Here is a 12,381-nt window from a genome sequence, read left to right on the forward strand (position 1 = left end):
AATTTTCCTGATTTTCTTTGTGACTTCTTGCGGTTTCATGCTAATATGCCTCAAAATTTACCATTAGTACCTAAGGTAATTGACTATGAGTGGTGTTTTCAAATTCTAATTATGGTACAGCTCCTCCTCTTCTTGATAGTCTTTTCAAGAACTCTTTACATTGCTGTGTATACTACTTAATACGTTATCATTATGAATTATTTCTACTATTATTTTTATTATTGTTACTATTACGGCTACCAAACATCATAAAAGGTTTGGACTCTCATGCCCGGTAAGTGCTCTGAAGGCCATTTGTAAAGCTTTCTGCTAATTCTGAAATCTTTGCAATTAAGAAGCTATTTCAGCTGTTATTTAGTATGTAATTTTGGTTGCATTCCTTAGCCTAATTTTGCTCTGCCTATTGTGTATTTCGATTGGACTTGCATTGGGGCAGGAATCTTATTTAAAAAAAAAAAATAAAATGTAAATCAACACATTGTGCTATTGTTGCTATTCAGATAAATTATTTCCCGTTGACTGCTGATGTCTGCATTGCTACAGGAGCAAAAGACACATTCTCCTTTGGCTTACATAGCAGAAAACTGCACATGTGGACTGAAAGATTCATAGCTTCATTTTCTCCACAAAACAGCAGTGGGAGCGATTTTAGCATTTTTGTTGTACTATAAACTCACACGCCTGTGATGGTATAAGAGAGATGAACTTTTCTCTGTTGTTTTCAAAGCACTGTACTAACACAATACCCTGTGGCTTTTTAGTATTGAGTAGTCCAAAAGTTGCAGATAAGTTGGTGCTTTCTGAAAGTAAAAAAAAAAAACAAGTACGCCGATCATCAGATTATAGGATGTGCATATGGAGTGATCTCCCCAGGTTTTAATGCCAACCACTGACTGGAGTTAAGAACAGGTTTTTTTTCAAAACCCTGAGAAAGTTCATTTTGAGGATGTTATTTCTCTGAACATCATACAAATTGTCAGAAGCTTAAACATAATATTGGTACAAATACCACACTCACACCACTGTGACAGCTTCTTCACTGACTTAATTGCACAATGGCAACATCATATATTCAGGGAATCATTCAGGTTGGTAAAGATCCTTAAGATCATCGAGTCCACCCATCACCTTACACTATCCACTATCAAGTCCACCACTAAATCATGTCCCTACGTGCCGTATTCTTCACTTTTGTCTCTTTACTGAACTTTCACATACAGATGAACATTTTCCGCGTTTGATTTTCTCCCAGGTGGAAGTTTTTATTAAAAAAATGCATTGATACTTTTTTTTTTCCTCTTGGAATTGTAGGGAATCTTGTTTTACATTTCCTGAGTTTGGTTTATCTTTTACCCAAAGTTCAGTATATCCGAAAACAATACATTGTCATAGAGCTCATAGAAAGATATTTCTATGAATATTCTACACAGTTATCAGTTCTGGAAAATTGCATTTCATGAAAGCCTCTCTCACCTTGTGAGTGTGTTTACAGTTGTGAGTAGCTGCTCTGGACAACTTTGGCACTTTGTGACTGTGTATTTCCCTTTTTCCTCAGGTTTTGTAAGTTATGACAATCCTGTCTCTGCACAGGCTGCCATTCAGTCAATGAACGGCTTTCAGATTGGCATGAAGCGTCTGAAAGTACAGCTCAAGCGCTCTAAGAATGACAGCAAGCCATACTGAGCGCCCCTCCCCTCCGGGACTGGAGTGAGAAGGATCTTTTGGTAAGTTGGAGAGGAGCGCACTTAGTGATTCGAAGCCCTAAGGCTGTGTTTTTACAGTCCTGGAAGCTGATCCATGCCGTTCTATCTGGCACGTCTTCCCCTGAAGACTCGGCTGCAGCCTCTACTGAGAATCCTGCTTCGAATGAAGGACAAGTTTGTGCTTTTGTTTCCAGTGTTTTACTTTGGAGTTTAGGTGCCATATCGCTGAGGTTTTTTTTTTGTTTGTTTTATTTTTTTTCCTTATTTAAGTTTGCTGTGTTTGTAACCAGTGTGTGTTGAGAAGGACCAATGCCAGCTCCTGTGGGGTGGGGAGGTAAGGTCAAAGGGAGCCGCAGAAACTGAAACCACACTGCCTTGGGGTAGAGGAAAAAAAGGGGAAGCAGAACTGACACCACACTGCCATGGGGAGAGGAGGAGGGAAAGCAGAAATTACACTGAACAGCTGATGGAAACAAAGATGGGGAAGGAAAACTGAGTTTATCTAAGTTTGGGTGAGCAAAGAACCAACTCCAAATAGCCTTTGTCATGCCACACCCACTCTTTGACGCTTCCTTTACTGTATGCCATGGTGAGGAATTAATAAATCATCTCTAAAGTGAAGACAGGCTGGAAGGGTGAACACATTAACGAGCCAAAGGAAAACTGCAGTGGTTTTTTGTTTGCTGTATATAAAATAGTGTGTATGTAGCACTGTGAATGTACACAGCACTTTATAAAGTTAGATAATGTCTGCCCAGAAAATTTCACTATTTGCCGCTGAATGTTAATGAGATGCAGTGGATTTCACCATTTTTAAGAGAACTTATCCTTTAACTAGGTTTATTGAGACATGGCGTAGAGTCTGGATGAATACGTCTGAGGCTGGAAACAGGAAACTTTCCATCTCTGATAACCTGCAGAATTTTTTCACCAGCTTTTTTTTTTTTCCCTAACAATTTGTTACATTCTCCATTTCTATGAAGTAATGTCCTTTTCACGGAGTATTACTTTGAATTCATTCTGATAAGCATAATATGTGCTGTTTGTTTCTCTGTTAAAATAACTGTTAAATAGAGATACAAAGCATGGAGTTACCCTAGAACAGCTCTTGAAACTCCTGCTTTGTACATGTTTTTATAGGATTTGCTTTCTTGGTCTTTCTGTTACAAAGATAAGTATCTATTTAAAAAATAATAATAATAATCTGATTTGTGCAGTGACATAGTCTAGTAGATAGGTATTTCTTTATACTGCAGTTTTCCTTTAAGGTTGTGTGTACCAAACATTGAGCCATTCAGTCTTATTCCACCTTCTGCTACCATTATCTTTTATACTGAAGGAAGATTGAACACAACCCTTCAACCAACACAAACTTTTTTTTGTACTCATGAAATTGCTAGTGCATTGCTATAAGGGCCTTATACCCTGGTTTTAGGGGCTCAAAGGACTTTTGACACTCTGGCCTGAGTTGTTTTAAGAAATTAGAGTCCTGTGTTACAACCACCAAAACCCACCTCTGTCACAAGAGAAAGTTTACAATTTCTGTGTGTCTGTAACAAAAATTCCATTTACCTCATATTTTCTCCTCGTCCTTGTTTCCTTTGTATTTCCAGTTGTTGATGCTGTTTCCCAGGGCCTGAGCTATCGCCACAGCTTGGGAGTCAGCTGCTAAATAATGAATATGTGGAGTCAGACGTAGGGTTTGGACTTTCAGTTCTGCTCCAGCAGGAGGAGCACTGAACCCATCAAACCATCGTGTTTATTCTGTGCACTCACAAGCAGTGAGTGGCTATAGAGAATCTCGTGCATTCCCATTCTCAAACCTCAGAAGTACGAGGCCTGACCCATAGCAGAAGAGCCCTTTTCGTTGCTAAAATGGAAATCAGTTAGTTGATGCCTGTAGATACGGATGGCACGTAGGCAAACCTATCAGTATTATTCAAAGTATTTTGTGGTGGCAAAGGTTCAAAGGCCAGATTGCCAAATTTCCCAGTTATGCTGGCATGTGGTACCCTTCAATGTTATTTATTTGGATCTCTCTAAAAACGTAACACTTAAGTGAGCCATGTACACTTGAATTCTACACGATGGGAAAGATGTGTCCTGGTTTTCTGAGAAGAGAGTGTTGGAGTGTGAAGGCCTCCAGGGTGACAATGGGATTTTTTATAAATAATATACTTTAAAAAATTTAAAAAAAAAAAAAAATTAAAAAAGGAAAAAAAAAAAAAAGAAAAAAAAAATAGTTGGGAGCAGCTGCTCCAGGTGCAACCTGCTGTAACCAAGAATGTTGTTTCTATTTTTATAGAAGTTTTATACCGCTCCAGGGTGGAGAGTATTTATTACCTAAATTATTTCACTGGAAAAAATAAAAAAAAAAGGCCAGGGTTTTGTAGAATCCTGAATGTGATTGTTTTACACTCATAACAATGTGCACAATTGAAACTACTGAGTGGCCTGTTTGCAGCCCAGCAACTGCCAAATGGGAGAGATGAATGCTGTGAACCAGTGGAGGAGAGCGCTGTGCTCTGGGGTCTCTACAGTCACTCTTACCTTCTTTGCACCCTGCCCCACTGTGCTGAGAACTTTGTCTCGTTTTTCTTTTAATCTGATGCTCTGGCCTCTTTAGTAGTCATTTCAGTTGCCCAAAATTAGACGTTTTAGCTTTCACATCCTACAGCTTGTCCTCAGTGCTGTGACTTAGAAATCAAGCTGGGCATTGTTGCAGATGATAGGTGCTTAGGAGATTGGCTTTTACTCTGTTTGGTCAGTGACTCCTCCCAGACATAACCACCTTAGACAGGTAACTTGGGCTAGCTCTTGTGCCTTACTGGCATGACTATATTATAAGTATTGCCAAAAAGGAAAAAACAAAAACACACACTAAAAAAAACCAAAAAACTATGCAGGTTAAATTCTAAAATATGCGATCCTCAGTTGGTTTGAATCAATGTAGTTCTGCTTTCTTCAGTAGAGCTGCATCAATTTTCACCAGCTGAAGATGTTGCCCTTCTTCTGTATTTGTTTAAGATTTCCCCTTTTTTGGTGTATCAGTGTATATGTTGCCAAAGTTAATAAATGTATCTAGTTTGTGACTTCAGCAGATTTTTCTCTGATCACAGAACCGGTCAGATAAAGTCCAATATTCCTGTGTCTTTCTGGTGGCTGCTGCTCAATCTAGAGACTTAGGTTCTTGCCTTCCAGTTCCAAGTCAGTTTTCTTCCTCCCTGTCTGTCAGGAAGGAAGGTCTGGGACTGCTGGGAAGGAAGCTTGGGGTCTATTTTATTTTGTCAGATTTTTAATTCCTGTCTTATTCAAGCACAAAACAGATCAATCAGCTCTTGGGACCTGGTAGGGGCAAACTGCCCAAAACAAAGATTAGATTCTGATTAGTATCTGTTGTGAAAGAATATATCAAAATTCTTTGAGCAATGCTTAAAAATAAGGAAATTATCTGCACAGCAACAATTGAGTAATAGTAATTTTAAAAGCATGCTTGTATAGGCCAGGGACAGTGAGACTGGAAGGAATGTTAAAAAGGCATGAGAAACAGAAGTAGCAAAACCATTTGGGGGCAAGCTTGACTCTCTCTTGATAGTATATATTGGAAAGTATCATCAGATGTTTCTTGATTATAATGTGTTCTTGTGTCAGATGCTTTACTCTTGGATAGCTCAGTATAGATCAGATGAATTCAAGTAAACTGTGGAGGGATTGGCTTAATTAGCCACACAGGCAACATTTCTTGAAACTCAAGCCAAAGAATCTGATTTTTCATTTTATTTTTTTAACAGCACAGCCTAGTAAGATTTCTCCTGAAACAGAATTAGGTGTTACCTGTGTCACCAGAAAATACTTAAGTAAGCAGCAAGATGGAAATGTGTCTACTTCTTACATTTGTCTCAGAAGACATTTGATTTTACTAGATATACTGTAATAATATGAAAGCATTATGAATGATTTAAGTCTTAGTCTGATGCTACTTAGTATCTAGTACCACTGCAAATGAATTCATAGATTCTTCTGCCTCATAAACGACCAACAATCCAAAATTAGAAACCCTCTCTATAAATTATTCTTTTCTCTTTTGCAGTACAGTGCTTGCCCTGTTAGAAAATGCCTTTGAGACATAGTCTTTAAATTCGAAGTCTAAGCAGAAGAGAATTGGAATTTCTCTGAAGTATGAGACAATGGCAGTGAATATGTTTTTATATTTTAATGACGAAATAGAATCTACAGCTAGTAAAGTATTTTCTGGAAAATAGGTACCTCAGAAAATTTTTGACCAGCACATAAATCAATAAATGAAAAAGCTTTAAATCTGAATAACAAGTTACACATTGCATCATACAATCAGCTGATCTGTTTCTTGTTAATAATTGTGAGATAGGGAAGGGCAACTGAGCAGAACCCATCTAGTTATGAAGTTGTTTCTAACTATTTTCTTTGGAAGCATCTTAAAAACAAACAAACAAAAACTTGAATAAAGCAAGCTGCAAATGGCGAATGCTGCTATGAACAAGCAAAATGCTTTGAAAGTTTTTTGTTACAGATGCTTAAACATAAGGGTGTTATACATCCCTGAGCATACTTACTGCTAAGTATAAGCTACAGAATGCAGAGTAGTTGCAGTACTTTATCACAGTTGTGAGAATAGAGCAAGGACAAGGTGAAATAACTTTCCCCAAATAAGTGAGTTCTCATTCAGTTTCTCATGTATGTTTCTCTTCTTGTAGGAGAGTCCTTCCTAATAGCTTAATTGGAACCAAGCGACTCTGAGTGCAAATTCTAAGTGAAATATTTGAAAAATGTATTCAGAAAGCCTAAACAAACCACGCTCTCTACTCCTAATGGTGCATGCTGGATGTTGCTTGATTTCTTGCCTTGTAATCTGTCTCATGCCTCAGATCATGAGAAGTTTGTGGTTAGGATTTTAACCCTCGCAGCTAGAGCATTTGTAGAACCGTGGAAATAATTGCAAGAGTTGCTTTGTACTCTGCTGGAGTTTGTTTCAGCTCCACGCAAAGTCCTTTCTCTGAACTGGAAAGTATGAAGAATAAAGTAATTGAGCATTTTTTTGTAAGTAGTCTCACAGTTTTAGTGGACAGTGTACAGCCTTTTGCTTTGGAGCTAGAATACAATCCTTTGTATTTCTGAACATACTGTGAATGCTGTAATATAATATGGAGGTCTCACCATGCACTAGTCTGTAACCTCCAGCTTTGAGAGGTGCTGAGAATAAGGCAGCGTACAGGAGATAGAACAGAGTTCAGGAATGTGGAGAAAAGCCTTGTTTTCTCCCTGCTCTGCTTCTCACCCTCTTCCCAAAATGTTTCTTCTCTTTTTCAGTTCAGAGGTTGAAGGGAGAAAACAAAGGTATATCAAAATTTAAGAATTAACATATCTATAAACCTTATGAAATGTTCAGGAAACGTATTTTTCTATTCATCAAACTGGCAACAGTGACTGTAGAGCTTCTCAGAGCCCAGAATCCCCTCCTTGCGAAGCCAGGGAGCTGGGGGCTGTTTATATAAAAGTCTGGGAAAGGAAGATCCCTGTGCAGGTCTAATGGTTCAGAAAGTGCTCAGCTAGGACAAGTCTTAACTAGCAGTCAAGTCTTAAGAAGTTCTCTAATGTGTAGGGTTTTTGGTTCCACTTACTTGTCTTGTATAATCTTTTTATTTTCCTGTTCCAAACTACTCAACTCCGGTTTCATGGGCTACTGGGGAACGAGAAGGGGCTGTAGCTGAAGGAAAGAATGGATTTCCTGGGCTGCCACACTGCCTATGAACTTCCCATGTTAGGATGCTAGAAAAGTCTCAGCTGTCAAATCACATGTGAATCCCTCCTGAGTCCTCTGTCTTGTCTCTCACAGTCTCAGTCTCTGTGATTGACTGTGAGCACCAGAGCCCTATTTTTTGGAATCTGTCTGCTTGCTCTGTTCTCTTAAACAGAGCTAGTGGAGACCCCAGGCACGGGGCAGGGTGAACACATACTAGTCAGTGTGGCACTAGGCCATGGCATGCGCCACAGAGTGGATGCTGAGGGAAATCGAGGCCTCTGTTTCCATTTAGTTTCTGGCAGTTTGATGTTTACTTGGTGTCCTTCATGTACTTTGACTTTTACTTGTCCATCGTTGGCATGTGCTGCCCTTCCCTGTCAACTCCCTTCCCCAGGAGGTCTCATTGTACAGTGCCCATTCTTGTTCTCTCTCTCCTTGTTTGGATGTACTGCTCTGTGTAACTCAGTGGGTCTCCCTCTTTCTGGTTTGTTTTTTTTCTAGATTCCTGCCGTTTGTTCATCGTTGTGCCTAAAGCATGTCGATGTGGCGTTCAAGTACATCGTCCAAATCCTTGTCTCTTCAGCTTCTCTGATGCTTGAACTCTCACCTTTGACCTTGTGTTGACCTTTGATGCTGATGTGTATTTTTATTATGTTTGTTTCTTTCTTTGTTGGTTTTTTTTTTTTGGTTCTTTTTTTTTTTTTTGTGCTGCCAAATTGGTTTTGCTAGAAAGACTGCTGAAGGGGGAATATTTAAACTTGCATTTGAATATAAAAGAATTTCTATTTTTCTAGACCTTCGTAAGATAACCACTTGATTTTGTGAATCTGATTCTTTGTAATTGTCTTCAGAGCAGCCTTGCTAGCATACCTTGTGGAGTGTTTGTATTTCTGTGAACATACAGCCAATCACTTTCTAGGCTTAGTTTTTTCTGTGTGCTTAGTTTTAAAAACACAGTTTTGAAGATAAAGTCGATTATGTCGCGTGATTCGATTTTTGAGGAGACTTCCTAGTCACATTTTGCTGATCTGGTTTCTGTGCTTGAGGAGACAGCATGTGTTTTTGAGTTCGAACTTGTGACTTGAGTGGCATCAGCAGAAAACACTTGAACTACATTTCCTTCCGACTGTAGCTACGTTTTTGCCCTTACATTCAATGATTTTTTTTATTATTTTTTCCCCCGCTTCCTTGTGTGATTATCAGTCTGCAGTGAAAATTTGATCAAAGTTGATGTTGTATTTTGTTAAGCCCCAGCATGCTTGTTTTTTTCGTAACCACAATCTCCTCAGCAAAATGTGATGTTTTTGTTTTATTCTTTCAAACTGAGATCATGCCCAGAAATGTTTTGCATGTTTCCTGCTGTTTTCTTCACACCCTCCTATATATCACCTTCACCTCTCTGTTTTCTATAGTTTGTGCAAAAACTGAGCAATTTAATGGGTTTCAAAGGTATCCTTTTAAATTGGTGTTTTTGGTATGACAAATATCTAATCAGAAGCCACCTGAGGGCATCTACCTGTGCACTTAGACTGTCTGCCTGACAGAGCACCTGGACCTTGTTCCACCTCCAGCACTGTCAGAGGCTCTTGGGGGCTGGGCTGCACTGTTCCTGTAGTAGGAGTCTTGGTGGAAGGGGATAGCTGGGAAGCAGGAAGATGGGGTAACTTCGTGGTATTTCTGTTTCTAAAGTTCTCTGAAGCTAGGGCTCCTTTAGAACACTCTTTACTAGAACTTCACATAATTCAGGGCACATTTTTATGAAGTCCAGCCTCAGCTTAATACCATCAGTCAGACTCTGGTGGTGGTGGCAGGATCCTGGAAAGATCTAGGGTAGCTCTTGAAATAAAACTATCTGAAATATTCTAGAGAAAGCATTTGTAAACCTAGACGTGCAACTGCTGGCTCTTTTCCCAAGTGACAAGCACAATACGACAGCCTCTGAAGCTGTTACCTGAACAGGGTACCATCCCCAGCTGTCTTCTCAAGGGCCTTAGCTGGGGAATCTCTACGGAGATTTTTTAGTTTTTGTTTAGTTTTTAATTGGGTAATGAGCTGAGCAGTTTTTCTGGCTTGCAGAATGAATGAGAACAGACCACTGCTTTCTGCATGGCAGGCTTCCTCTGACCCTACTGAAGATCTGCACAGGTAGAAGGTGGGAGGTAGCTTCTTGATGAAGGCACCTGAAGGGTGTTTTGCTGTGGTGAAGTTTCAGTCAGAAGTAGAAGAGAGCTAGTGTAGATAACTGAACAGTATAAAATGACAAGAAATGGAATCCCAGGAGAAAGGAGTTTGCTGAGAAAATTAATTATGTTTGATTGGATAGAAATCGTACTTTTGTCCAGTGTTTGGGATAATGAAAATGCAGTGAAGATTCCATCCCAATCCTGAGTTGGCTGAGGATATTATACCATTGATAGCAACTAGTTAGATCTGCGTAGACAGTCTTTAAGCAGCTGAAGGGACAGAACATTTTTGGGATTTGGTACATATACCTGGGAATGAAGTGTGAGGCTGGGTGAGAAAAGGATAGAGACTTGTTTATTTTGAAGGTAGGGTTGTGGGCTGGCTGCTGTTAGTCCCACAGTCTGAATGCACAGGGCTGGGTGTCAGTGGGGACACTGATACCCTGCAGTGTATTGAGTAACTGCCAATACATTTCTGTACATGCGCATTTGGTTCCATAAGGAACTCTGGGGAAACCTGTGGAAAAATGTCTGAAGAAAACCAAAATGCCAAACGTTGGATGTTTCTTTCCTTTCTTATTTCCTTTCCTTCCTTTGGTTGTTTTAATTGTTCTATGGTGGTTTTAATGGATTTGAGACAGTGGAGCAGCAGCTGCCTTTCTGATTTTTGGCTGCTTTTTGTGAATAATTTAAAAAGAAAATTTACATTTTGGAGACAAACCTGTGGGCTTTTTTATTGGTACAAACATTGTATTTAACACTAGGGGTTTTGTACAGTTTTTTGCCTTTTCTACTAGAAAACAATGTAAAGTGATTCACAATGTGACGAGAAAACAAATTGCCACTATGACCAAATGTAGAGTCTGTTCTGCAGTAATGGGATTTAATCAACTCGAAGTCGTGGTTCAGTCATAGAAATGCTTTTCTTTACCTTGTTTGAGCTGTTCCTTTATTTTTCTTGTTTTGATTTGCAAAACAAAATGTCTTTTTGTGTGAAATTGTGTTGTACTCTGTAGAGAATTATGGATTTTACTTCAATGGTTTAAGAAGCAGAGGAGCACGTTTTGCTTTTCTGATGGCAGAGTTTGTGTAGTGGATTTAAAAATGAAAAGATATGTTACAAGTTTGGATCAAGCGAGTACGTGTTAAAGGAATTTTCTTCCTTTTGTGTGTGTGTTGGTTTTCTTTTTTTTTTTCTTTCTTTTTTTTTTTTTGTCCCAAAGGGCAACTTAAAGCTGTTTTAATTGCACAGACACACCGACAATAAGTCATTTTGTATATGCCAAGTGTGGTACCTTCCTTTGTTTATTTGCTATTAAACTGTTTGAGAAGAGTCCCTGTGTGTTGAGTTTGTGTCTTAATTTTGAGGTTCTTTTTGGATCCAGGTGTGGGATGCTGAGGAGAGACGAGAACTGTCTTTCAGTTTCTTACTTGTGAACTACAAAAATTACCATGATCCATTGTCACTTGTTCTGGATGCACAGAATTGCCTTCAGTGCTGATCAGCTACTTTGGGTACAGTTGAAAATGTTTTTATGGTTACTTTGTTTCCGTTTGTGTCATTTGCTGCTCAAGTCCTAAACATCTGAGATAATGCTAGTATGTGATTCACTGGGGAATGCGTTGTAGACATATCCAGCCTCACACCCTGCCCATGCAATGTGCTTTCTGGTGTTTGAAGGGCTGATTAACTTCAGCATAACACCAGACTTGAGCTATATACTAACAGAATGTGTGCATGGTGGTATGTAGGATTGGATAAGCACTCCTGGAGAAGTCATCTCATTCTACTTCTACGGACCCCATACCTTCCACTCCCACAGCCTCCTTACTCCAGACAAGACGAAGCTTGCTGAACTTGTCCTGGATCTGCAACATGGAGGTGTCTGCAGCCCCTTGTTCTCCTGCCCCTGGAAATACTACTCTGAAAATCCTAACCTCTTTGGATTTCTCGTAAAACCTCTTGGCGTTTTATAACACCTCAGGACTTAGTAGCTCAGGTTTTATGATAGGCTAAAATTTGTGATAAGCAAAGCCTGCTTTGCTTTTAGAAGTAAAGTTCAATAATTACTTGAAATGTGTTGTTTAAAGGTTAATATTTGCCATAAGCAGAATATAATTCATTCGGAAACTTGACACTAGTTTGATATTAGTATTGCCCCTCTCAGAGGGGAAAGTACTACAATGACCATGACTCTGCTATGTTTGTGAATGATTCTACAGTTCAGTATGGTCTTTCCTTCTGCTGGCTTCCATCTCAGAGTGCAAGCACATTCAGGGGAAGCCATATTCCTCTTCCATGTTCTTCTCCTCTGTTAAATGGCATACTTGCTTTCACCTCATTACTTCCTACATGACTGTAAATTCGAGAATACTTGCAAGTACCAGGATTCACTGCTGCATTCCTTCCTTTGCAGTGCCCCGTTGCAGAGTGAGGCGCCAAGCCACCTGTTGCATAGTGTGCTGCAGTTAATTTGCAGCTGTTGAGAAGGGAGGCTGGAGATATTTCAGTTCAAATATGTCTGAGGTGAAAGATGGAGAGAAACAATTGAATGAGAGAAGCGGCTTGCTTAGTTGGGATGGAAGATTCCTTCTTGTGCAACAAAGATGGCAAGCCCTATCTTACCCAGCTGGTTAATGGCAGCTTTATCCATTGTAACTTATGGAACTGATGGTAGATCCCTCTGGATAAATTGCTTTTTATTATTTTTATTTT

At 39.3% G+C, this 12,381-nt stretch overlaps 1 protein-coding gene across 46 annotated transcripts in view; it reads left to right on the plus strand.

The window, feature by feature from the left end:
• The window catches only part of CELF1 (CUGBP Elav-like family member 1), a 57,026-nt gene that overhangs the window by 40,022 nt on the left and 4,623 nt on the right, over window positions 1-12,381 (plus strand). For 23 of the 46 annotated variants that reach the window (XM_015864429.3, XM_085548756.1, XM_085548760.1 and 20 more), the window contains one exon: window positions 1,556-3,943. In XM_015864429.3, coding sequence (XP_015719915.2) covers window positions 1,556-1,683 — 128 coding nt within the window. In that variant the 3' untranslated portion in view covers window positions 1,684-3,943. Of the gene's footprint in view, window positions 1-1,555; window positions 3,944-7,983; window positions 10,999-11,050; window positions 11,181-12,381 lie in introns of those variants that run through there. The other 23 variants (XM_085548757.1, XM_085548761.1, XM_085548764.1 and 20 more) reach the window with 5 other exon arrangements.

The sequence above is a fragment of the Coturnix japonica genome, chromosome 5 (genome assembly GCF_054131305.1).
Source record: "Coturnix japonica strain WE chromosome 5, WE-NBRP24, whole genome shotgun sequence".
Taxonomy (NCBI): domain Eukaryota; kingdom Metazoa; phylum Chordata; class Aves; order Galliformes; family Phasianidae; genus Coturnix; species Coturnix japonica.